This window comes from Pithys albifrons, chromosome 6 (genome assembly GCF_047495875.1).
Source record: "Pithys albifrons albifrons isolate INPA30051 chromosome 6, PitAlb_v1, whole genome shotgun sequence".
Taxonomy (NCBI): domain Eukaryota; kingdom Metazoa; phylum Chordata; class Aves; order Passeriformes; family Thamnophilidae; genus Pithys; species Pithys albifrons.
Window position 1 is genome coordinate 4,770,409 of NC_092463.1, and position 23,230 is coordinate 4,793,638.

The 23,230-nt window shown below is 46.1% G+C and overlaps 1 protein-coding gene across 6 annotated transcripts in view; it reads right to left on the minus strand.

The window, feature by feature from the left end:
• SLC35F4 (solute carrier family 35 member F4) overlaps window positions 1-23,230 on the minus strand; it is a 130,208-nt gene that overhangs the window by 30,187 nt on the left and 76,791 nt on the right. For 2 of the 6 annotated variants that reach the window (XM_071559357.1, XM_071559354.1), the window contains exon 1: window positions 10,598-10,980. The exons of the other annotated variants lie outside the window; for them this stretch is intronic. In XM_071559357.1, the coding sequence (XP_071415458.1) occupies window positions 10,598-10,673 (76 nt within the window). In that variant the 5' untranslated portion in view covers window positions 10,674-10,980. Of the gene's footprint in view, window positions 1-10,597; window positions 10,981-23,230 lie in introns of those variants that run through there. 6 annotated transcript variants of the gene reach the window in all.

Consider the following 23,230-nt stretch of genomic DNA (forward strand, 5'->3'; position numbering starts at 1 on the left):
CTGGAAATTCAGAACCTCTCAAACAGGTAACTGCATTCCCTTCCAAAAGCCATCTGTGCAAGTGATGCAAAGTGTTGGCTTCTTTAGAGACAGCAACATCTGCCTGGATGGTATGTGCCAAACACACACCATTCCTTCAATTACACAACTAAACTGATGGTTATACTGGTGATTGTCTTGGGTTGAGGTGGCAAAATGCCAACTGCCCAATACAGTGTCAGAGCCTCCATCCCCTCGTCAAGAAAAGGGAGGAAAGGAAAAACCCCAAAACAGGTTTAAACTTAAGCTAACTATATATATTTATACAGAAAGGAGAAAATTTAAAGAAAACTACAGTATAACACATATTTACACAAGTTAGAAATAACAAAAGAAATAACTTCCCACTCCCCATCGAACACAAATCCCACCATTCTAACCACAAATCACTCTGGAGAACTCAATTCCCCAGAGACAGACCCAAGCAGAGAGAAAGACTAAGAACAAACACTTTACTTCCTTAAGGTAACATGGTGAGAAGCCAGTTCTGGGCCTGGTCCTCCCATCCTCCTGGGACGTAACAGTGTGTCCTCCTGGGACCACAGCTTGAAGGAACTGAACAAGCCTCTCCCACACTGGCTTTTATATTTTGAGATGATGTTGGAATATGGTATGGAATACTACTGGCCATAGTAGTCAGCTGTCAGCTGGCCCAGCCCAGCTCAAGTCAGCTGATAGTCTCAGGCCTACTCTGAAATCTAAAGCCTAAACTGAGGCCTACACCGAGCTAAACTCGTAACAGTGATGTAAATGAGCTGGACAGTTTCTTCATGTTATATTCCCAAAGCCTTGCACAGCAGTGGTCACCTGTAGTCAGGAGAGAGGCCTCCTTTTCCTAAAGTGCATTTTAGGCACCTGAGATGAGCTCAGTTGGTTAAAACTTGCCTGTAATAATGCCAAGGGGTCATGGGTTCGATCCCCTGTGTGGGCCATAAAGAGTTGCACTCGATGATCCCTGTGGGTCCCTTCCAACTCAGAATACTCTGTGATTCTGTGAAATATTATCTACTGAATACTCAGCCAGTACTAAAACAGGCTTATTTTCCTGCGTCCTCAAAATCCCAGCTCCTGATGTGTCATTGTTTTGCCCTGCCTCAATGCCATGTCCCCACCACTGCCAGGGAACAATGGCTGGGCTCTGACCGATGGGTGGAGGTTGGAGCCAGCCTGATGTGGTGAGCAAAGTGTGTCAGTGACTGCTCCTGATAAACTGGGCCCTGCAGAGAGCCCTGACAGCGTTCCCTCGGCACAGCAGCGTTCCCAGCATTCTCAGCCCATGGTTCCAGCAGCCTGTACACATGCTCACATTGAGCAGTGGCCTCACCACAGAATCATAAAATCACAGAATTGATTGGGTTGGAAAAGACCTCCGAGATCATTGAGTCCAACCCTTGGTCCAACTCCAGTCCCTTTACCAGATCATGGCACTCAGTGCCATGGCCAATCTCAGTTGAAAAACCTCCAGGGATGGGGAATCCACCCCCTCTCTGGGCAGCCCATTCCAATGCCTGAGCACTCTCTCTGCAAAGAATTTGTTTCTGATCTCCAACTTCAATTTCCCCTGGCAGAGCTTGAGCCCATCGTGCCCCCTTGTCCTATTGCTGAGTGCCTGGGAGAAGAGACCAACCCCCACCTGGCCAGAACTTCCCTTCAGGGAGTTCTAGACAGTGCTGAGGTCACCTCTGAGCTTCCTCTTCTCCAGGCTAAACACCCCCAGCTCCCTCAGCCTCTCCCCACAGCACTTGTGCTCCAGTCCCTTCTCCAGCCTCGTTGCTCTTCTCTGGCCCCACTCCAGCCCCTCAATCTCTTTCCTGAACTGAGGGGCCCAGAACTGAACACAACACTCAAGGTGTGGCCTCCCCAAGGCAGAGTCCAGGGGAAGGGTCACTGCCCTGGGCCTGCTGGCCATGCTAGTTTGGATCCAGGCCAGGATCCCATTGGCCTTCTTGGCCACCTGGGCACACTCTTGGCTCCTGTTGAGCTTCCTGTCCCTCAGTCCCCCCAGGTCCCTTTCTGCCTGGCTGCTCTCCAGCCACTCTGTGCCCAGCCTGGAGCACTGCAGAGGGTTGGTGTGGCCAAAGGGCAGGACCTGCACTTGGCCTTATTGAACTTCATCCCACTGGAATCAGCCCATCTCTCAAGTCTCTCCAGATCCCTCTGCAGAGCCCTCCTGCCTTCCAGCAGGTCGACACTCCCTCCCAACTTGGTGTCATCAGCAAATTTGCTGATCCTGAGGGCTGCAGGGTTTTACAAGGAAATTCTGGTCTTAATGGCATGCAGCAAGGAGAGGATGATGGGAATGTTGTGGCCAGGATAATACTGGACACACAGCCCTACAGGTTGAGTGAAGGGAGCTGTTTCTGCCTGTTTTACACCAACAAAACCTCATTAGGTTGGATTAGGCATGGCTTTAATTGGATTGTTTGCTACTGTCAGCACACAACTGGGAGCAGGGCTGTCCACTACTATCCATCCAATGGCGAGGCAGGTCTGTAGTTTATTTTATCTCAGTGTGTCAAATCAAATCCTGCCCTTCACTGCAGTGGAGTAAACCCCCAGCAACTCAGCTGTCTGGGCACACCCTGTCACACCTGAAGGTAACAGCTGACCTGGGAAGGTAAAACTGAAGGGCAAACTCTTCCCAGCTTTTAATGTGTTTGGAACCAGCAGCTTGACCAAGGACATAGTCGTTATTATATTTACTGAACCCATGAAAAATCAAGAAAACAAGCAAACAGGCTTTGCAGGCAGCATGTTACACAGGTTTGAGGAACAAGCACATCTTGTTCAGGGGAGAAAAAACAATTCACCATGTCTCAGACCTTTGGAGACAATTTTCTCTTTTTAAATACACCCTCCATGGCACTGCAATGGTCCTTGTGTGTTAGCAATGCACACCTGTCCCTTCAGAGCGATGCCTTGTTCATTTATTATTTGCTTGTTCTGGAAGTTTTCCTGTTTGAAGGGGATGAGAAGGTTACAATAATTTATTTTTTTTGTCCTAGGGGAAAAAAAAAAGATTTTCAGAGTATAATGAAAAACAAATGACTCAGTGATGGTGCACAGCATTTCTCTTGTGCTATGATTAACTATTGTCAAGAACTGAAAGCAAAATGCAGATATTTTTGTTGTAGTTTACTAGTGACATCCATCAGCAATTTCTGCCAATTATCCCTTCAGTGTCTGTACACAGCCCTCCCTTCAGATCAGCAGACAGCACCCAGTTAGGAATCTCAACAACTTCCATGTGCCCTCCCATCCTTGCAATAAAGTGAACCAAGAGGAGCAAAGGAAGTTAATAATCAAATTTCACATCCTGCAAGTCACTTAATGCCTGATCAAGGGATGTGCCACTCTACACCCTTGCACCTAATTACCCTTCCAGAGGAGCAGTTCCAGCCTAATTGTCAGGGGAGGGGATCCAAGTTGGATAGGCCAAAAAAGAATTACCCCATAGGGACCAGTGTTGTCTTGTGCTTTGATACCAAATCTCCCCTGTGTGGCTTCCCCCCTCCCACTCCCCTGAGCACAGACAAGACTGTGCTCCTGAATGGAACAGACACCTCCTGTTACACCACCCAACACCTGCAGGAAGACCACCCTCACATCCCACCTCTCACATGGGGAGAAGGAAAGCTCTGACCACAGGGACCACTAAGGGCCTGAAAAATGGTCTCACAGCAGAGACAACTGCCAGAGATACCTGTCAGGGATGGCCAAGGTGTAACTCTGACTCTGCTTTAGAGAAGGGATGACACAGACAACTTCCTGAAGTCACCTTCCATCCCTGCATCTCCTTGGCTTTGTGATGGTAACAGCACTGGGAGCAAGCCCCAAGGTCCAGACTGCTAAAAAAAATAAGGACCTTGATTCCCCTCCTAACTACAATCTGGAAAAGAAGCACACCAATCTAAATCAATATATAAACAGCAAGAAATCTGGCAATAACCAGATAGACTGAGGATGAGCCACTAAATCAAAAAGATGTGGCCAACTCTGCCAACTGCAAAACCCTAAGTCAGCTTTGAGCAGAAGAAATGCAAAGAACTAATGAGAAGGAGCTGAGTGCATCTGGATCTAACACTGTGAGATCTGGCAACTTAAGGAATTTGGAATTAAATTAAAACAATTAGAAATGGGCAGGACCATCTGTGTATGGTCCATGTGAGTTGTGTAAACAGCCTGGGAGTCCACGTGGTCCTGGCACCCACAGTGTGTATTTGCTCTCAGCTGCTTTGATTGCCACACAGAGATGGTTCTGGACTCCACTGCCCATATGGAAGCTACACCATGCTGCTGTCTCAGTGCCTGCTATGATCTGCTAGATGAAACCTGCAGTCAGAGCATCAGATATAACCTTCAGAGACTGTGAAAGACCTCAGCAAGACAAGGTGGAGCATTTGTACACACTGGCTGTGCTTGGAATGGAAAGACAGTGAGATCTGTACACAAGGAACTTGCAAAAGGACCATGTTAACATTAGAAGTAGTAGCAGAAATAACAGAATCACAGAATGACAGAATGGTTTGGGTTGGAAGGGATCTTAAACATCATCTCACCCTTCTTCCATGGGCAGGGACATCTTCCACCAGCCCAGGTTGCTCCAAGCCCCATCCAACCTGGCCTTGGACACTTCCAAGGATGGGGCATTCACAGCTTCTCTGGGCAAACTGTGCCAGGGCCTCACTGCCCTCAGAGCCAAGAATTTCTCCCTAACACCTAATCTAAATCTCTTCCAAATTAAAACTGTTCCCCTTTGTCCTATCTGCCCATATAAAAACTTTTTGTATTTTTTTTTATTAGTCCCCTTTAGGCACTGGAAGTTTCTCTAAGATCTCCCCTGAGCCTTCTCTTCTCCAGGCTGAACAACCCCAGCTCTCTCAGACTGTCAAAATACTGAGACAATGACATAATACTGAGATGTGACACACTTATGTTGAGGAGTCAAGGAGCTTCTATTTATGCTCAGTACAACCAGGTCACATGGGTGTATAGATAGATATGATTATTCACCTTTTGCAGATAAAAGGAGTGGGAAACGGTTGCTAAATAAGTTGCACAAAGGCACCTATTCATGCAGTGGCTGATTCTCATCTCCCCAGATGTCCCCTCTGCTCTCTGAGATGGGTGTTCCCACATTAACTGCTCCAAATTTGAGGTCTCTACATGCAAACCTGCTAAATGCCAGTCTGCAAAAGCATCTTGCTGCATGTTCTTCTACTGAGGAACCTGCTCTGAGATAGACCCTTTTGTGCCAATCAGTGAATATGATGTGTCCTAAAGCCCCTGACCTGGGACCGCAGCACAAAATGAATCCAGGCTGCAACATCCTTTGTGTTCTACAACTGCAAATATTAAAAAACAACAATAACAATGCAAAAGACCTTTGCAGGAAACATATGAAGACTCTACTGTTTGAAAGCAACCTGCAAATCTTTTCAGGAGCCCTGAAATATGACTGCAAAGGCCACCCTGGAGGCCATCTCAAATTCTCTTTCTGAAGTAAATGATTCCTCTTAGTATTGCTCTGGATCAAGACATTTCCTCAAAGCATATAAAAACAGTGATTAGAAAACCCAAATCCCCATTCAAATCTTTGTTCCAGCGCAGTTAAAGACACGGAAATATTTTTTTTTCTCATTCCAGCATAACTCAAACAAATGTATCACTGCCCCTGTTTAAGCATTGACAAAGAATTCCATTGATCTGACACCAAAAATAAAACACCAGCACCAGCATGGGAGTGTCAGAACAGATCCTGGAAAGAAGCTCATTTGAGAACATCAGTGGAGGAACTGGCAGCTGGAATGTGCATTTTGATACACAGTGGCTGCACATATTTTAAAGTTACTGGGCATGACAACATATTTAGAGTTTGAGGGAATGCAGAAGGAAGTACTGCAAATGAAGGATGATTTTTATATGTGCTAATCAAAACTTCTACAACTCCTCCTACACAAAATTATCTACATTGACCTACAAAAAAAAATATTTGGAACGTCCATTTGGAAAGGAATGTTTCAGACTGAATTCTCCTGTCAGGGAATGGTGCTGGCATCTTTATTTGCTTTGAAAAACAAATGCTCTGTCGAAATCTTGTAATTGGCCATGACAAATCTGTAGCTGGAACACACTGCCCTCCTGGGAGGGTATGGACACCTCCTCCCTCAGCACTGAACTTTTCCCAAGCATTGCTTGTTGCTCCTTCCTCACCCACCTGGACATTGTGTTGGGGATGAAGCCCAGGAAGGGCAGGACCAGGCATACAAACTCTCTCTGCAACTCACAAAGTCACATGAAAGGCTGTGAGACCCTTCCACACCATGAACATCACAGAGAGCAAATATCTGGCCAAGGGTTGTTGGGGAAACCCAGGCCAAGCTGCTCTGGTGGTGCAGAGGAAGAGGAGGGCAGGGCAGAGGCACCACAAGTGTGTCTGCACTCCAGTGTCCAGCCACCCATGCCGACAAATCCACATCTCGGAGACAAATCCAACCCCCAACACAGTTCCTGGGAACAGCAACTGGCTCTCCTGAGCTCAGCTCCTGGGGGGATGGCAGGGGTACTTCCACACCAGACTCCTCTGCGAGGAGGAGGAGGGAGCTGGACTGACAGATGTTTGTACTCAGGTGAACCCAACACACACGTCTGAGGGAACAACCCCAGGGACCTACAACCCTTTGCCTCCAGAACCAGGGCTTTATTTTAAGCTTTTGCTTATGCAAACAGTCCCTCTGAGACCATCCCTGTCTGAGTGAGTTCCTTGGACACACATTTAAGGGGATATTCTTTGCTGCAACAGACCTACAAGACTCTATTTTCTCCACCTATACTTGATCCAACACCAACTCCAGCCAACTGCACGATTCATTGGCCTGGAATCAGACCATCTTCCCATCTCCTCAGCCCTGCCTGAGCAAGACAAAACAGGAAACATTTGATTCAAAGCTGCACATCATCCCATTAAAGAAAATCTCTCTTCCAAACTTCATAATAAATTATATCAGATATGATTCCAATCATTTTAAAATTTATACATGCTACTCCAAAACAAAAGGTTATCAGTCTATAAAAAACCCCTTTGAAATTAATCCTGTCACTGCTGGAATTTAGTGACATTTCCAAAAAGAAACAGACACTCTGAGTTAAACTCTCACTTCCATTTTCACTGCCGTAAATCAAGAGGAGCTTCAATAAAAGCCATGAGGCTGCTTTGACATGAAGGTGTTGGGAAAGGAGTTTTGACCCAGGACAGTCCAGAAATCACTCATATGCATCTCATTAATAAATAACCACAATATAACTTGTACTTTGAAGAAACACTGCAATAAATCCAGGCTGGTTCAGGGTGCTCCTCAGATCTGTGAGTAAAAGCAGGCAGCACACTGACAGCTCATCAACACTCTGCTTGTATTTATTTCCTACACAAACTGTTGCCTCTCCTGCCTGAGAGGTGCCCTCCGGGGAGTGATTCATTCCTGCTCCCTCACATACCAATCTGGGCAGGTGAATCACCTCTCAGAGGTGTCCAGCTCTCCTGCTGACTCCAGGAAGCTCCAGACAACTTTCTCAGTACTTAGCAAGGCTTGCATTGAGATGCAGGTGAGTCCAAACCTGTGTCAGACTCAGACCATGGCAACACATCACTGAGCATGTTTCAATCTCTTCATCTGACCTGGAGCCCAATTAGGCACATTTGAGGAAGGGTCGGTTAAAGAAACATTTTCCAAATAAGCAGCTTGGGCAAAAAGTAAGTATTTATCACTGTATTGCTGCATTTTGCAACCCCAGGAGATACTTCCATCTGTTTTCTACCTGAAGGGAAATTCTGGCCAGGTGGGGCTTGGTCTCTTCTCCCAGGCACTCAGCAATAGGACAAGGGGGCACGATGGGCTCAAGCTCTGCCAGGGGAAATTGAAGTTGGAGATCAGAAACAAATTCTTTGCAGAGAGAGTGCTCAGGCATTAGAATGGGCTGCCCAGAGAGGGGGTGGATTCCCCATCCCTGCAGGTTTTTCAACTGAGATTGGCCGTGGCACTGAGTGCCATGATCTGGTAAAGGGACTGGAGTTGGCCCAAGGGTTGGACTTGATGATCTTGGAGGTCTTTTCCAACCCAATCCATTCTATGATTCTCCACTGCCCTTGAGGCAGTAGCTCTCTCAGGTCTGATCCCTGCCTTTCCATGCTGGCATATTTGGGATAGGTGTCCATACCACCCACCTGGTACACACAGTCCCCTCGCTGTAGCTGCTGCTGGGGAGTGGGGGCTGGCCAGGCTGAGGTGAAGGCACGTTCTCCAAAGTCTTTGGTGGCTGTGGTGTCAGCTTGGCACACACCTCACATCCTCCAGAACCACCCACGCACCAACCCTTCTCAGCAGCTGCCTCTGTTCCATTCCTTTCCACGTGAGCAGCACTTCTGACCATGTCTCTGCAAGCATCTGGGTGTCTCTTCACTCCTGAGGGAGTTGTCTTGCCTGGATTTCACTCCACTAACCAGGAGTCAGCAGTTGCTGTGGTTCTACCAGAAGGTATCAAGGAAGCCTCAAACCTCAGCTGTGTGGAAGCTGCCCACAAAAAGCTCCCTGCTCCCAGCACACAGGCCCACAGCCCAAGCTGCTCTGGAATCTCTTCCTTGTGCCCTCCTCATGCTTGGGAAGGAAACAGAGGACAGATGCAGTGCTTGGGAAGGTGGCTGCCCTATCCCATTAGGATTCTCTAGGAATTCCTGCTAAAATCTTCGCTGATCTGTAAAACTGGCTGCACACACATTTAATGTATGGGTCCAGTATTAATTCAGCCTGGCCAGCTTCATCCCCAGCAAGAACCTTTCCATTTTCAAGCCTGTTGGACATGACAAGTGCTGTCATGTAGTCACTTCCAGTCTATTGCCCTTCCTTCCTGTGACGACTGGATTTTCCCTCCCTGAGGAACCAGGCAGTGCAGTTTTGGACACTGCTGCTGCAGCCCAACACGGAGAGAAGGTTAAGACTGGTCTAACAGAGGCACCTGAGAGCAGCTGGACTGGTTAAGCTGAAGGCAACCACAGTTTGTGAGGTGTGTGGGGCAGGGAGGCTCTTTAATCCTCTGTATTCACTACCTGGTGTGACACGAGCCTGGTCTGAGCCCTCAGGAAATAAAGAGCAGCAAATCCCACCCCATTTCCCCAGCAGAGCCAGCTCACCTGCCCATCACACTGCTCCAAAAAGAGCAGGAGAGTGTATGAATTACAGTGTCACACAGCCTAAAACCTGGTGTGCCAGCAATAAGCTCCTTTACCTTTCCTTAAGGTGTTTTTCCCTCAAGAAACAAACACCAGGTAAATATCAAGCCTGCAGAATTCTTAATATCAGACACACAACTAAGAAAAATGACACAAAGTATTGCCTGGTCTATCAAAACCCAGCTCTGGTTATAATTTAAGCCATCATGAGCCAGGTAAATTGAAGAACTGGAAGCCACGCTCTGCTGACAAGCCCTGGACCGTGGCTCCTGCTTTGTTCTGCTCCTGGATGTAGCACTGAATTTAACTCACAAAAAGGGATCACATTTCCACTGCTGGTTGGTGTAACAAAGCTCAGACCAGAGACAGCACACACCTTGCAATTTTACAGCTTGAGAGTTCTCACCAACATACCTGGTGAATAAACAGTTCATTTCTGACAGAACAAGCAACTTCAGAAAGTACCACACGGATCTTTGAAACATCTGGCACTGCATACCATAAACCTGAACAGTGCAGGGAAAGCCAGAGCTTTTTACAGATATTTGAAACAAAAAATCTGAACCTGAACATTAGGAATATTTTTAGAAAAACTTTCCTTTTGACCTTTGATTTATATGGCACATACACCCACTGTACATTTTCAGCACACTGAGTTTTATCTTTGCTTCGCTCTCAGTGCACTCAGATCTCATCCTGGACAACATCCCCACATTTCCTGTGACTCTGGAGTGTGATGTGAAGTTGGCAGGAACCTCTTAAAGAAATGAGACTGTTATGTCCAATCAAGACCATACAAAAGAATTCCAGTTTCTATCTTGTGGCTTTTGTATTAAGGAATTGCTTCAGAGCTGACACTTCTGAAAACAAGGGGGGAAAAGCAGTTTAAAGGGACAACTGCAATCCCGAGCTGAGGGACAGCAGGCACAAGAAAGTTGGTGCCTCTGTCTTTACAGTAAGAACAATAAATCTAAAGCACAACAGTAAAATATTTCAGAAAACTCAATGACATTATATGGACCTAATTTCACATAATTTAAAAACACCAGAATTGAAGTACAACTTTATCAGTCGTTCACGTTTCAACATCAGTTCCTTCACCAGAAACCAACTCCACAGCAGCTGAACACAAGCAACAGTCATTTAACTGCACCTACCCCAGATGATACTAAAGTGCTAAAAATGCTATCTGAGAATAAATTAAAAATTAAAAATTTAAAATACACATACACACACACACACATACAATCCCATTACTCTGCATGGAGCAGGAGCATGCAAAGTGAACTCCTGCCTAGGATTAGATATACAGGGAGGGGAAAAGAAAGCATTTACCGTCTGGCACAGGCGAATTTAATTCAGAAACATTGTAAGAGGGTAGTGGTGCCACTCTTGCCGAGTGTTTCTTCATCCTTTGGAGCTGCTCTCCTGCTCACACGCTCGCTCCGGCTTTCGGCTGCATCACCCCCCGGTCCTGAGTACAAACACGGGGCGAGGGCTGGTGGCTGGATGTTGTTCTGGAGATGCTGCAGGAGGCTTTGAGTACTGATTTGCTGTTTCCCTGGGAAACCATTTGCAACACGTTCAAACAATGCTTGACCTCCGCTAACACTTTTCCTTCATTCAATTGTTGAGCGCGGCAGATAAAATATAAATATATTAAGCGACGGCGCCTGGGAAACTTGAAAGCCCCTTTGGAGGAAAAGAGGGATTTCACATCAAACCCCTGTGCTGTGCTGGCAAGGCAGGCAGGGATCTCTCAGACAACTGCAAGGGAATTATGCAACGCAATTTTCTGGTTCCTTACCCTGTGACAATTTATGGATGATTACAGTAATTATTTTAAATAAACTTTGAATAATGGAACTCTGATAGAGCCTCTAAATCAGGAATGCCTTGGGCAAAAGAGCTGGTGACACCCAGCTCTGTGTCTGATAACAAAGCAGTGGTACTGCAGGAGGCTCTTCTAACACCCTACAAAAATTGCCTCAACCAGGAGATAAATACACATAAGCTATGGCTGGTCTACATTTCTTCCTCACTTCCCTCATGTTTTGTCCCTCTTTCCTCAACATATTCTCTCTCTTCTACTTCCTTCTTAATATAATTATTAATATTATAGGAAGTTGTTCACTTGGAGCAATGGAGAAGTTTCACTGAGCAAACCAGTGTCAACCCACACAACTTCTGCAACTCTCAGAAGATCCCATCCACTGGTGTAACCAGTACCGTACTGGGAATTTCTTTGCCAGGAGGTGTTACCAACACCTCTGAAGGGCTCTGGCTTCAGAGCTCTTCACCAAGAGATCCACTGTCAAGTCCTATCCAAGAATTCGTAGGGAGGAAGCTTTACCATTGATATTCAATATATTTGCTGTAGGAACTATGGGATATAAAAAGGAAAAGTTCAGGAAGGCACTGCAGCTCTACCAGACTCTGGTAGCAAAGCTGCTGAATTTTTAAGGGGCACAAGTATAGATCTTTTATCTATAGCCTGTACTTTTGACAGCAACTGAGAGTGAGCACTCCTGGCCTGGGGCTTGGTCCTCCATCCCCTTTTATCTCAGCAAGGAGGAAGAAGACATCAGCTGTGAGGAAAGCCAAAGTGGTCTGAAAAGGATGAAGAATCATTGATCTAGAATGTCTCATCTTGGGCTTCCTAAAGCACCTTGCTGGAATCTGGCATGTTTTGCACAGTAACATGTGGGGCATGTGGGCAAGGACTAATCCCTTCCCTCACCTGTAAAAGGAGTTGGGACACAAAGAGAAGCAGAGGGGAGGAAGCAAGAGTCCCAGCTGGATCATCCTTTGGATAGGAGAGGATGGCACATGTGGAGAACTGTCCTATGGCATCCTAATTGAAGAGGCAGCCTGTGACTCTGCTGTAGAAAGGAGAGGTAGGAAGTGATTCTTGGTCCCAGCAGCAAACACTTGATCTTGTTCTGCACATTCCTTTAATGCTGCTTTCTTATTCCTCTTTGGGAGACCAAGTCCTGCCCTCTCCTGCTGGGGTGCAGTGACACAGGAAGGAACAGGCAGTGGTGAACTCTGTCTATGGAAGGGAAGGAGAAAGCACCTCATCACCCCTTCTCCCGTGGCCATCCTGCCCCAGTGCCACATACCTGGGACACACCATGGAAGAGGCACAGGGAAGGTAAATGGTTACAGCTGCCTGGTTTTCTCTCAGCACATCCTCTCCTGGAAGGCTTGGAGCTCTCCTTTAGGATCTTCACTATATCCCTGGTGACTCATAAGGCTCTCCACCATGACAGTCTATTCCAAAGCATCACACTGCACTGCCTAAAGCTAACTGACTTTTACTGCTTATCTGCATGCAGAGGATTTCCAGCACTGTGTAACAACCACCATTCCAAAGGAAATTATCTTCCCAGTTTGCAGAAGGAATTTTATTCTGCCATCCAAAGTGCTGATAGTCAGCAGAGTTTGTGATGGAGTAATCACCAGTCAAGTAATTGCTGGCTCCATAATCACAAGGCTCTCTATTAATACGTGTCTAGTCCTTGGGCATTTATATAACATAAACAACATAATAATATAACACAGAGATTGCTTTTAGAAAGCCATTTCTGCAAATAGGAGCTTATAATGGAATCATTAACGAACCTTAACAATGGTGGGGATGAAATGCATGAGACAATGTCAAGCAATTCCAGACATTTCTTCCAGACAATTTCAGCATCAACAGCAGAACGTGATTGCATCTGAGAGCTGCTGCACTTTTTTATTCAAAGGAGAATCAGCCATGGTTTCAACACTGTAAGTCAGAAGCCATGTTCAATTCCTCAAAGCAATCTTTCAAATCTCTACCCCAGAGTCTCTGCTTTGTACAGGTACAAGAGAAACAAAGAAAATACAAAGCTGTTTAAAAATATATGGGATTGGTACCTAGAGCTCCCATCAAAGTTTGCAGCTTGAAAAGCATCAGTTTCTCTGGCTACACAACTCTGGCCATCTGTTTCTGCTCCTACTATGGACAGCTGATTGCATTTCTGTACGAGAGGCTGTTCATATGGGCCCTCTGATCCTTCCTCTGTGCTCTCTATCTCCACTCTAATGTGCTGAAGAAAAGAATAAAACAATATGGAGGGGAAGAGAGAGAAGAAATCTCTGTCCCTTTCTCCTGAGGTACATCACCCACCAATCCATCCACAAGTGCAATGAGATGACTGATTTACCAGGATGGCATAATAGTTACTCCAACTAACTATTGCAAGACTGCAAGTCAATGTAAGTTCTGCACTCCTGTGCCATCTTATTCATGGATGTTCATGCAAGGCACCACAGTAAGAAAATATGAGTGTTCCCCCAAAACTGAAGACTAAACTATTTCCCAACTTTAAAACAGTTCTTTCTATGTTGTTGCTTGCTTCAAGTTCTGTGCTTTCAGTCTTCAGCAGGTTAAAGTTTCCTTATCCTCAGGGAGTGGAAACTGTGACACCTGGAACTCTGGCTCATGTTTTCTGTGACACTTGGAACTCTGGCTCATGATTTCTGTGACACCTGGAACTCTGGCTCATGTTTTCTGTGACACTTGGAACTCTGGCTCATGATTTCTGTGACACCTGGAACTCTGGCACATGATTTCTGTGACACTTGGAACTCTGGCTCATGATTTCTGTGACACCTGGAACTCTGGCTCATGATTTCCATGAGCCCCAGATCACTATCAGCCCCAGTCCAGAATGAACCAACCCCAGTGCAATCCCATGTTCCACATAACACAAGAGTCTGGAGCACAAGTGTGATGAAGAGCAGCTGAGGGAGCTGAGGGGGCTCAGTCTGGGGGAAAGGAGGTCCAGGGGGGACCTTCTCACTCTCTATAGCTCCCTGACAGGAGGGGGGAGCTAGGTGGGTGTTGGTCTCTTCTCTGAAGTAACAAGCAATGGGAGAAGAGGAAATGACCTCAATTTGAGCCAGAGGAGGCTTAGGTTGGATATTAAAGAAAATTTCTTTGCTGAAAGGCTTGTCAAGCTGTCCAGGACAATGATTGAGTCCCCATCCCTGAAGGGATTTAAAAGACAGATGGATGTGGCACTTGGGGACATGGTTACTGGTGGCCTTGGCAGTGCTGGGGGAATGGTTGGACTTGATGATCTTACAGGTCATTTCCAACCTCAGTGGTTCAATAATCAATCTACAAATCCCATTATTTTCACTCAGGAGTCCCTGTTTGTCCTGGAAACCTGCAGCATGAATTACAGCAGTGTAAACTATAAAGCTCTAAACTATAGTGCAGCTGTACAGAGTAAATGACCACCCAGGCTGCAGGCCCTCCTAGTTAAGGACACTCACCAAAGCTCTCCAGACAGACATATCCACTCCCTTGCCCCAGTTTTACTGTAAAAGAAAAGCACTGAACAGGTGTGGCCCAGGACAGATTGCTCATGGTGGCCCCGAGTCCCAGCTGCTGGAGGTCTCTGAACCACATCCTGCTCTCTTCCCACCACCCTTCAAACCAAATTTTCTCCTCCTTGCAGGCGCTGCCTGCAGCAGTCTCTGTCCCCTGGCTCAGTAAATATTAATCCAGATGAGGGCACAGGGAAGCTGCAAGTCTGCTGACTCACTAACCAGGCAGCAAAGCAGTGCGGGCAGCAGAGTCAGAACTGGAGAGTGTTGAATCACATCCTCTAACAAGTCCTCCACACTCACAGCTGAGCGGGGCTGATGCCGTCAAAACATACTCTGCTCTCCTGGCTTGCACTTGCACCATCTCTGCTGGCAGGAGTTATTCATATTTAAGGGACTTACTGCAAAAACAAAGGCTACTTAACTCTCCTCCACTGGAGTTGCAACCAACATCAAAGCTGTAGTTGAACTCCAGGTAACCACAGGTTTCTCTGAAGCAGAGAAGATGACAAGTGTGCTGTGACCTCAGGGAGAGCAAAATCATCACAGCTGGAGGAAAACAGCTGCACAGGGACATGCAACAGTGAATTTCCACACTGATAATGGGATTCATCTCACTTGACTCTGACCTCAGTCTGAACCAGCTACACCATCTTTTCAGGGTGAGTGGGAGGAAAGTGGTAACTTTAGAAAACAACTCACCAACTCATCTCTTTCACAGGTGTATTAGAACCTTCTATCAGGAACTCTCCGAAGGCACCCTCTTCTTTCCCCCAGCTATGATGGTGATGAGATGACTTCCTCCCCTCTGGTCATCTGGCTTTTGACACCCAGATGCTCCCAATGGGAAACAAAACATACCATGAACGCCTGATAAAGACATGAAAGGCCTTTCTTTGATTTTAATCAATTTTGGCACAGTGCTCAGACCCAAAGCTATAGGGTTGGGTTGGTTTGAACAGCACTAGTTACGAGACCCATATGAAACCCACTTTGCATGTCCCTGCAGCAGGCAGGTCAGTCCCTTCCCAATCACTAGACCGTAAGACTCTCATAAACGTGACTTTCATTGGCTCTTCCAGGCTGAGCATGTGTTTAAGATGACAAGCTAAAAGGCCATTATCAAGTTCATTTTATCCTGCTGGAATATAAATTAGATGTAAGATGCAGAAGAGACAAACAGCCAAACTGAGATCAAACCAGACATCCTACAAAAGGAAGTTTTGTGTCTAACAAAGTCAAGACTTTCGTTTGAGCTTTTGCCTTGCTTCCAGCAAAATCAGACACATACAGCAAATGTTACTTGATTCAAACAACAAACTCAATCCAAAACAACTTCCAAGGCTCACAGGGAAATTACTGTACATCAAACTGCCGTGCCTAGTCATGTCGTATGGATTTTAGAGAATCAAATTCTGAATTCCTTACTCTGTCTTAACTCTCACTGGCTTAAAAACTGTTGGATATCCCTGCTCAGCAACCAAGAGTCTCAGCTGTGTTCTGCAAAGCATCCCAGTAACACCTACCAGGCAGGTGACAGCTTCTCATCCACCACCACCCCGAGTCCTTCCCCTCAGAGCTTCTCTCAATCCATTCTCCCCCCAGGCTGTGTTTGTGCCTGGGATTGCCCTGACCCATGTGCAGAACCTTGCACTTGGTCTTGTTGAACTTCACTCTCCATATCACTGAAGAAGATGTTCAACAGCACTGGATTCCAAAGTGACCCCTAATAAGCAGATCTGGTTTGTTTGAGGATGTTCATGTTGAAGCCATGCTACAGTCTCATACATTTTGTTCACTGAGGCACAAACTGAACTTTACCCAGATTTGCTGGTATTCTGCAAATGCCAAGGAGTATTCACTGCCTGCTAAAACATCACCTAATGACTGCAAGAAATACCCACTAAATCTGAAGAAATTTTAGTACCCTTGGGAGTTGCATGTTTTTTATACTGATCTCTGGTTCATGTTAACATGGGTTGCTATTTTCAGTAAATCAGCCCAGGAATTCACTCTTTAATACTCATCCTGTTTTTGTAAGAGAGAAACAAACAATGATCTATTTTTAAGCTTCCCAAGCAGGCAAGTCCCAGAAATAAGATAAACAGCACCAGGTAAACATCCACTCAAAGATGACAATCTCAAGATGTGCAGCGGTGCTACAGGGAGCTCCTTGACCCTCCAGGACCTGCTGCTGACCAGTTGCCAGCTCAGCTCTGCTGCTGCTCCCACACCATGAGAAACCTGTTCAGGACACTCAGATCACCAACAGACAGTCAGTTTTTGGCTACCAGAGGGCAGATCCTCTACCTCAGAATGGTTTGGGTTGGCAGGGACCTTCAAAGATCATGAGCAGAGACATCTTCAAGCTACATCACAGGTTGGTGCCATAGTGTAATGGAAGTCCTACCTTGACCCTACTTTGTCCAGCTCCTCCACCTCTGTCTCTGGGCTTAAGAATATGAACCAGAAAGCAAACCCAGAGTATCTGATGATTTCTCCACCCCAATATCAGCATCCTTTCCTTCCACAAGTACTCAGCTGACTTGGAAGTAGCAACATCTGCTGCTGCAGTGCTTTTGGAAAGCTTCTTATTTACTATGTGATTTTACAGACCTGACAACAAGTGTGTCCCTGGGAAGCACAAGGATTAAATTTTCAATTAAAATAAACCTCAGATTCTCCTTAATCATGTGAATTTTGAAACATAAACCACCCACTGGCAACAATCAGGAGATGCACAGTAATGTCTCCAGAGCTGGTAAAGCAAATTCTGAGACTTTTTACTATGCTGGAATATGCAAATAACATATAGCAAGAAATATTAAAACTTTAATGCAATTAAAGATGTAAGGAAAAAAAGCAAGAATTGTGGGCATAGAGAGCTGTTCTTCAATTTTCACAGAACTCATTCAGCATTTCATGGAATCAGCAAATGTATCAATTTTGATGCATCTTCAAGATGTTGACATTTAAAGAAACAAGACATGGATGGGGCTTTGAGCAACTTGGTCTAGTGGAAGGTGGCCCTGCCCATGGCAGGGGAGTGAAACAAAATGGTCTTTAAAGTCCCTCCCAACCCAAGACATTTTAGGTTTCTACGATCTGCTCACTGGAGAAGCAGTGCTGGCAAAATGACAAGGCCATGAGGACTGGAAAACTACCAGAGCCTGGGCATCAAAAGTTCCCATCAAAAGTCACCTGAATGTCAAACTTTCTCCAAGTTTGAAGAGTCTAGAAGTAAAGTTCCTCCTTCACCCTGGCCACTCTGAAACTCTTTGGCAGTAAAACACTGTACAAGTAGACCATCAACACTCAGTCTGCTCAATAACAAAGCATAAATCAGGTACCCATGTCAAATATCCAACACAGCCTTTCCAGACAGAATAATAAAATCAGGCACCCAGCACTTACATTGTTGCATGTTTATCCCAAGGAAAACAGCTCAGATGTAATTGCATGTCAGATAATTATTCGCCTTCCCAATGTTTTATTAACAAAGCTGCCAGGAGTGAAATAAGCTGTCTCCATTTTCTGGTTCTGCAGTTATGAAGTGCCTCTTCTTTACCACAGGAGAGCCTTTGAGTCGAGAAAACTTCCATTTTCTGCCTGTCATCCTGACTGCACAGCATGTCAGTGTGACAGTAAATCACTTCTCATATTTGCTACCTTTTGGGTAGCCAGCAGTTAATTAGGTGGCTTAGGGCTTTTTTCAATACCATACATCAGAATTGCATAACAGGGCAGAGATCCAGGGCTGGCTGGTCCCAAAATTTATCCACCTGTGTGTTCCTGGCTAAGCAGGTTCTGGGGTAAAGGTGGGAACGTGCACCACCAGCCCTGCAATCCCTACCACCCCAGATGGCATCAGAAAGTCCCTTGGATGAAGAAATGTAACCAATTTTTAGGACAAATCACAGCATGAGATGCAGTTTATTGTCATGTTAGTGACAAGTGCCAGCCCCTCTGATTTTACAGGCTGGGTGCAGAATTCTCAGAGCTTTAGAAGTAAGATCTGAAGCTTCAGAAAAGATGTGAAGGGAAGTTCTGGCCAGGTGGGGGTTGGTCTCTTCTCCCAGGCACTCAGCAATGGGACAAGGCACAGGCTCAAGCTCTGACAGGGGAAATTTAAGCTGGAGATCAGAAAAAACTTCTTTGCAGAGAGAGGAATCAGGCACTGGAATGGCCTGCCCAGAGAGGGGGTGAATTCCCCATTACTGGAGGTTTTTAAACTGAGCTTGGCCGTGGCACTGAGTGCCATGATCTGGTAAAGGGACTGGAGTTGGCCCAAGGGTTGGACGTGATGATCTCGGAGGTCTTTTCCAACCCAATTGATTCTATGATTCTATGAATAAGAACCAGAGCAATCAGAAATCTGAAAAAACCTCTGCATATCAGTGTGTGAGGATGGAAAGAAGCAGGGTCAAACAATTTCAAGAAAACAGAGAGGAGGTAGAAAGTCATAGAATAGTTTGGGTTGGAAGGGACCTTAAAGATCATTTTGTTCCAGTCATCCTCCTGTGGATTCATAAGGCACATCCATGCGGACCAGGCCAGGACTGAGAGGCTTTGGTGGCATTAATGGGAAGTTCAGTGGGACAGGAGACCAACAAGAAGAACAGTGAACTGCTAAATGGGATGATGTCAGGTAGAAAATTCCCACTGCCAGAAGGTTTTCAAACCAGGCTGTCTGGGATGGATGAGGTGGCGCCGACCACCTCAGAGCACAAGGACAGAGTTTTCCAAAGGGTGGTCAGGCACTGGAACAGGCTGCACAGTGGTGTGGGAATCACCATTTCCAAAGGGATTTAAGGGCCATGTAGATGTGTCACTTGGGGACATGAGTCAGTGGTGGGCTTGGCAGTGCTGGGGGATGGTTGGACACAATGATTTTAGAAGTGTTTTCCAACCTAAATCATTCTGTGACTCTGATTCACCCAACCCACATTAACTGAGCAACACTGAGCTAATAATAAAAAGGTGCTAATAATAAACACTAGGAATTTAATAATAGCTGAGCTGACAACAAAAACTAGGGTGAAGGAAACATACTGAGAGCCCAGAATGGGTGTCAGAAGTAGGATGCTCTGTGGAATTCCTAAATAATCATCCTGCCACTGCATCCATATCCTTGCACGTGGTGTTTTCCAACTTGTGTCCAACAGGCAGCACAAGAGCACCGTTAATGAGGCATGAAGTGTCAGAAAAGCTGTCAGCAATACTGTTTAATAGTCATTTTTCTGTGGCTTCTTTGGAAGGAATTTAGATATCCAGGAGTCAAAATAGCTTGACACTCACCAGCATCAGGCACCATATTTTAGGATATTCCCGAGGCACAGGTGAAATCTTGGGAAAGGCTCCTTTGGCAGAGCATCAGGGCTTCCCAAGGAGGGAACATGAACCATCTGCTGTGTCCCAGTGTGCCCTCAGGAGCTGACACTGAACACAGTGTTGTAGCTTTTGAAAGAGAACAAGTTGACCAAGTCCTGACTCAATGGGTGGTTTGGGGCTAAGGCCTGATTCTAAAATTAGCTTCCAGTAGCTCTGAGAGTTAACAATAAAATCTACCACCCCTTGGTTTCTGCTATTTTATTTTAAAGCATTTCTGTTTCCCATTTTAAGTGCTGACCTAATGCCAGGGTGACTTTGCTCCTGCAAAATTCCAGCTACATTTATTTACTGATGGGGAAATAACAGCCCAAAATCTCAGCTGCAAGACATGAGCTCTACTCCACTTCTACCAGGCCTTCTTTTAAACCATAGCAACTTCGTGAATTTTCTAGGATAAATTATCTCCAAATTCTTTGGAAGGACAGCAAAATCCTTGCACTATACAAAATGAAAAATTTTGGTACTAAGAAATTTCCAACCTATTGTGCACATTTCTTGTCTAATCTTCATATAATCCTCCCTAATACCTTTCAGTCTAAATCTCTGTTAGGTGCAACATCTTATTAACAAGACAATGAAGATAACACAAGAAAAGTCGCCTGAGCAGCATTAGGGGATTAAGAGAGGATTAAACAGTCGTGACACAATGAAAAAGTCGAAGTTAAGGGTTCACCATAATTAGTCTGGTTCCTCAGCCCCTCCCTGGGTCAGTTAGTCAAGTCCCTGGACTGTCCTCTTGGACTGTCCCTGGTGTGACAAGGGGTGGAAGGACCCAGCCATCACCTCTGGACTGGGGACAGTTTCCAGCATAAGATGAGGGACATGGAGTCTGTTCTTGACATATATGAAAAGCTGAGTGAGGAGAGTAGATTTAGATTAGATATTGGGAGAAATTCTTGGCTGGGAGGGTGGGCAGGCCCTGGCACAGGTAGCCCAGAGAAGCTGTGGCTGCCCCATCCCTGGGAGTGTCCAAGGCCAGGTTGGATGGGGCTTGGAGCAGCCTGGGATAGTGGAAGGTCTCCCTGCCTATGGCAGGGTGTTGGAACTGGATGGTCTTTAAGGTCCCTTCCAACAAATATAATTCAGACTATTCTGTCACTCTGTGATGTGCATCAGAAAATGAGCAGTAAAAGTGAAACAGGCTCTTCCTAGAGAGATCCCCTTCATGTTTATTTAGGATAATGATTTTAGTAATGTGGTTTTGTGGTTACCTGAAGCATCACTTTCCCAGAGAGGAACTGGCAGCCCCATGAACAGTGAACCTCATACACTGGCAGCTCATCCTCCCCACACATGTTCCCATCATGGGCTGGTGAAGCAAGTACACGACCACAGTGACATGGCCTGGGCCCAGCCCCTCTCAAACCCCCCTCACCTGGTGGAAATGGGAGGTGTTTTTATGAGTATCCTCCTCAGGTCTTCACACCACTGGTGATTCAAAATGAGAAGGTTTAAAGTGAAATTGCTCCCATCAGGGGCACCCCTGAGATCTCTGCTGCCTTCCAGCTCCCAGGGAAGTGATGTAGCTCTGCTTTCACTGGCTCCCCAAGCAAGGCTTTGGAGGAGCTGACATCTGGACCACTGCAGCCCAGCAGCCATCCTCAGACTTGACAGACCAGTGCACTCCATCCTTTAGAAAAGCCACACAGAATCTGAAATAAATTCTTATTCAATACTTGAAATCGAGCCTATTTACTGCCACACAGCACAGTATTGATCTGGCACTGGTTTAACTTGTCAGAGGTAAATCAGAGCCCTCAGCAGGATTTTGTTAAGTTATTGAAGAGCCCACCTCCTCATTAGGGAACCTGCTGTGCTATCAGTACTCAGTTCCCAACCATTAATCTGGCACCCAGGTGTTCCTTTCTATCCCCTGCTGACTGTTGGCATCTCCAGGCTCAAGGTGACCCTCTGCTCACAATCCCAGTGTGCCAGCATGGATCACTGGTGGGCAGGAGTGGGCAGGTGTGGGCACAGCAGGTCAGGTACACATTCCCTGAGAGGCTCAGCAGGGAGAAGCACAGCCTTCCACAGCCTGTGGAACACCCAATCACAGGCTTATTTCTAACACCTCAACATTCATGTGAAGTACATGAGGAGCTGTTGCCCACCTCTCCAAAATCTTTCAGTGCCTGGAATCCATGTCAATGAAAAGATAGGGGGGTTTAAAGACATCCCCCCCCCCCCCCCCATCCGATGTCTCCCTGGCCTTGCTCTGCCCCAGCCATGCAACAAATCAGGGCACAGCAGCTGATTTCCAACATTTCTGAGCAGGCACCACACCCTGCCCACTGCACCAGTGCACAAAAAAACCTCCTTGCAGTAAGTGATGTTCAGGGAACAGAGGGACCAAGATTAATTACAGAGTAACAGAACTATAGAATCATCAAAGTTGGAAAAGACCATGTGGCCTTTGAGCAACTTGGTCTAGGGGAAAGTGTCCCTGTCTATGGGACACTTTTAGGTCCCTTCCAATCCAAACCATTCTGTGATTCTCTGAAAGAAACCACCTTCCTCAGCAGGAGATTAAAAAGGCTGCAAACTTGGGTGCTTTGTGGCAAGTTTCCCAAACCTCAGGCAGGGAATGAAAAGATCCAGATAGGAGCAAGGAAAGAACAAAAATCCCACTTCCAGGTGGGGTGTTCTCCCTCAGGTGTGCTGGGTATTGGGGAAGGGATCACCCCTGAGATGCTGCAGTACCAGCACTGCTGGCATCTCCATGGGGGCACTCCAGGGATAATGGGAATACAGCAGAGGCCCTGGCAGAGCACAGACTCTTCTGCTTCTTACAGGTATGTCTTGACAGCAAGAAAACTTTGCATTAGTTTCTCATGCACGTAAAATGCCTGTAGGCCTCTCTCTGCAAGAACTTAGTCCTAAAGGAGATTCCTGGGAGGGCTCAGTCAGATTGAGAACCTTTTTTATTCTCTCCACTGAAACTTCAAGAGTCTGAAGAAGAAAAAAAGGAAAAAAAAAAAAACAAAAAAACTCATGCTCACCCCCAAACCTCCCCAGCTTGCAGGCATGCCCTGCTGTCTCACCCAGACACTCAGAGCTGTATTTACTGGGCACAAAAACTGCTGCAAGGATGCAAATATCCAGGGAATTTACTCTGGGGAACTCCAAGTCACCCTGTGCTGCTCGAGCCCTGTTCCAAGTGGAGCTGCCTGACCTCTCCCACACCGTGCTCTTGTTTGAACAGCAGCTTTT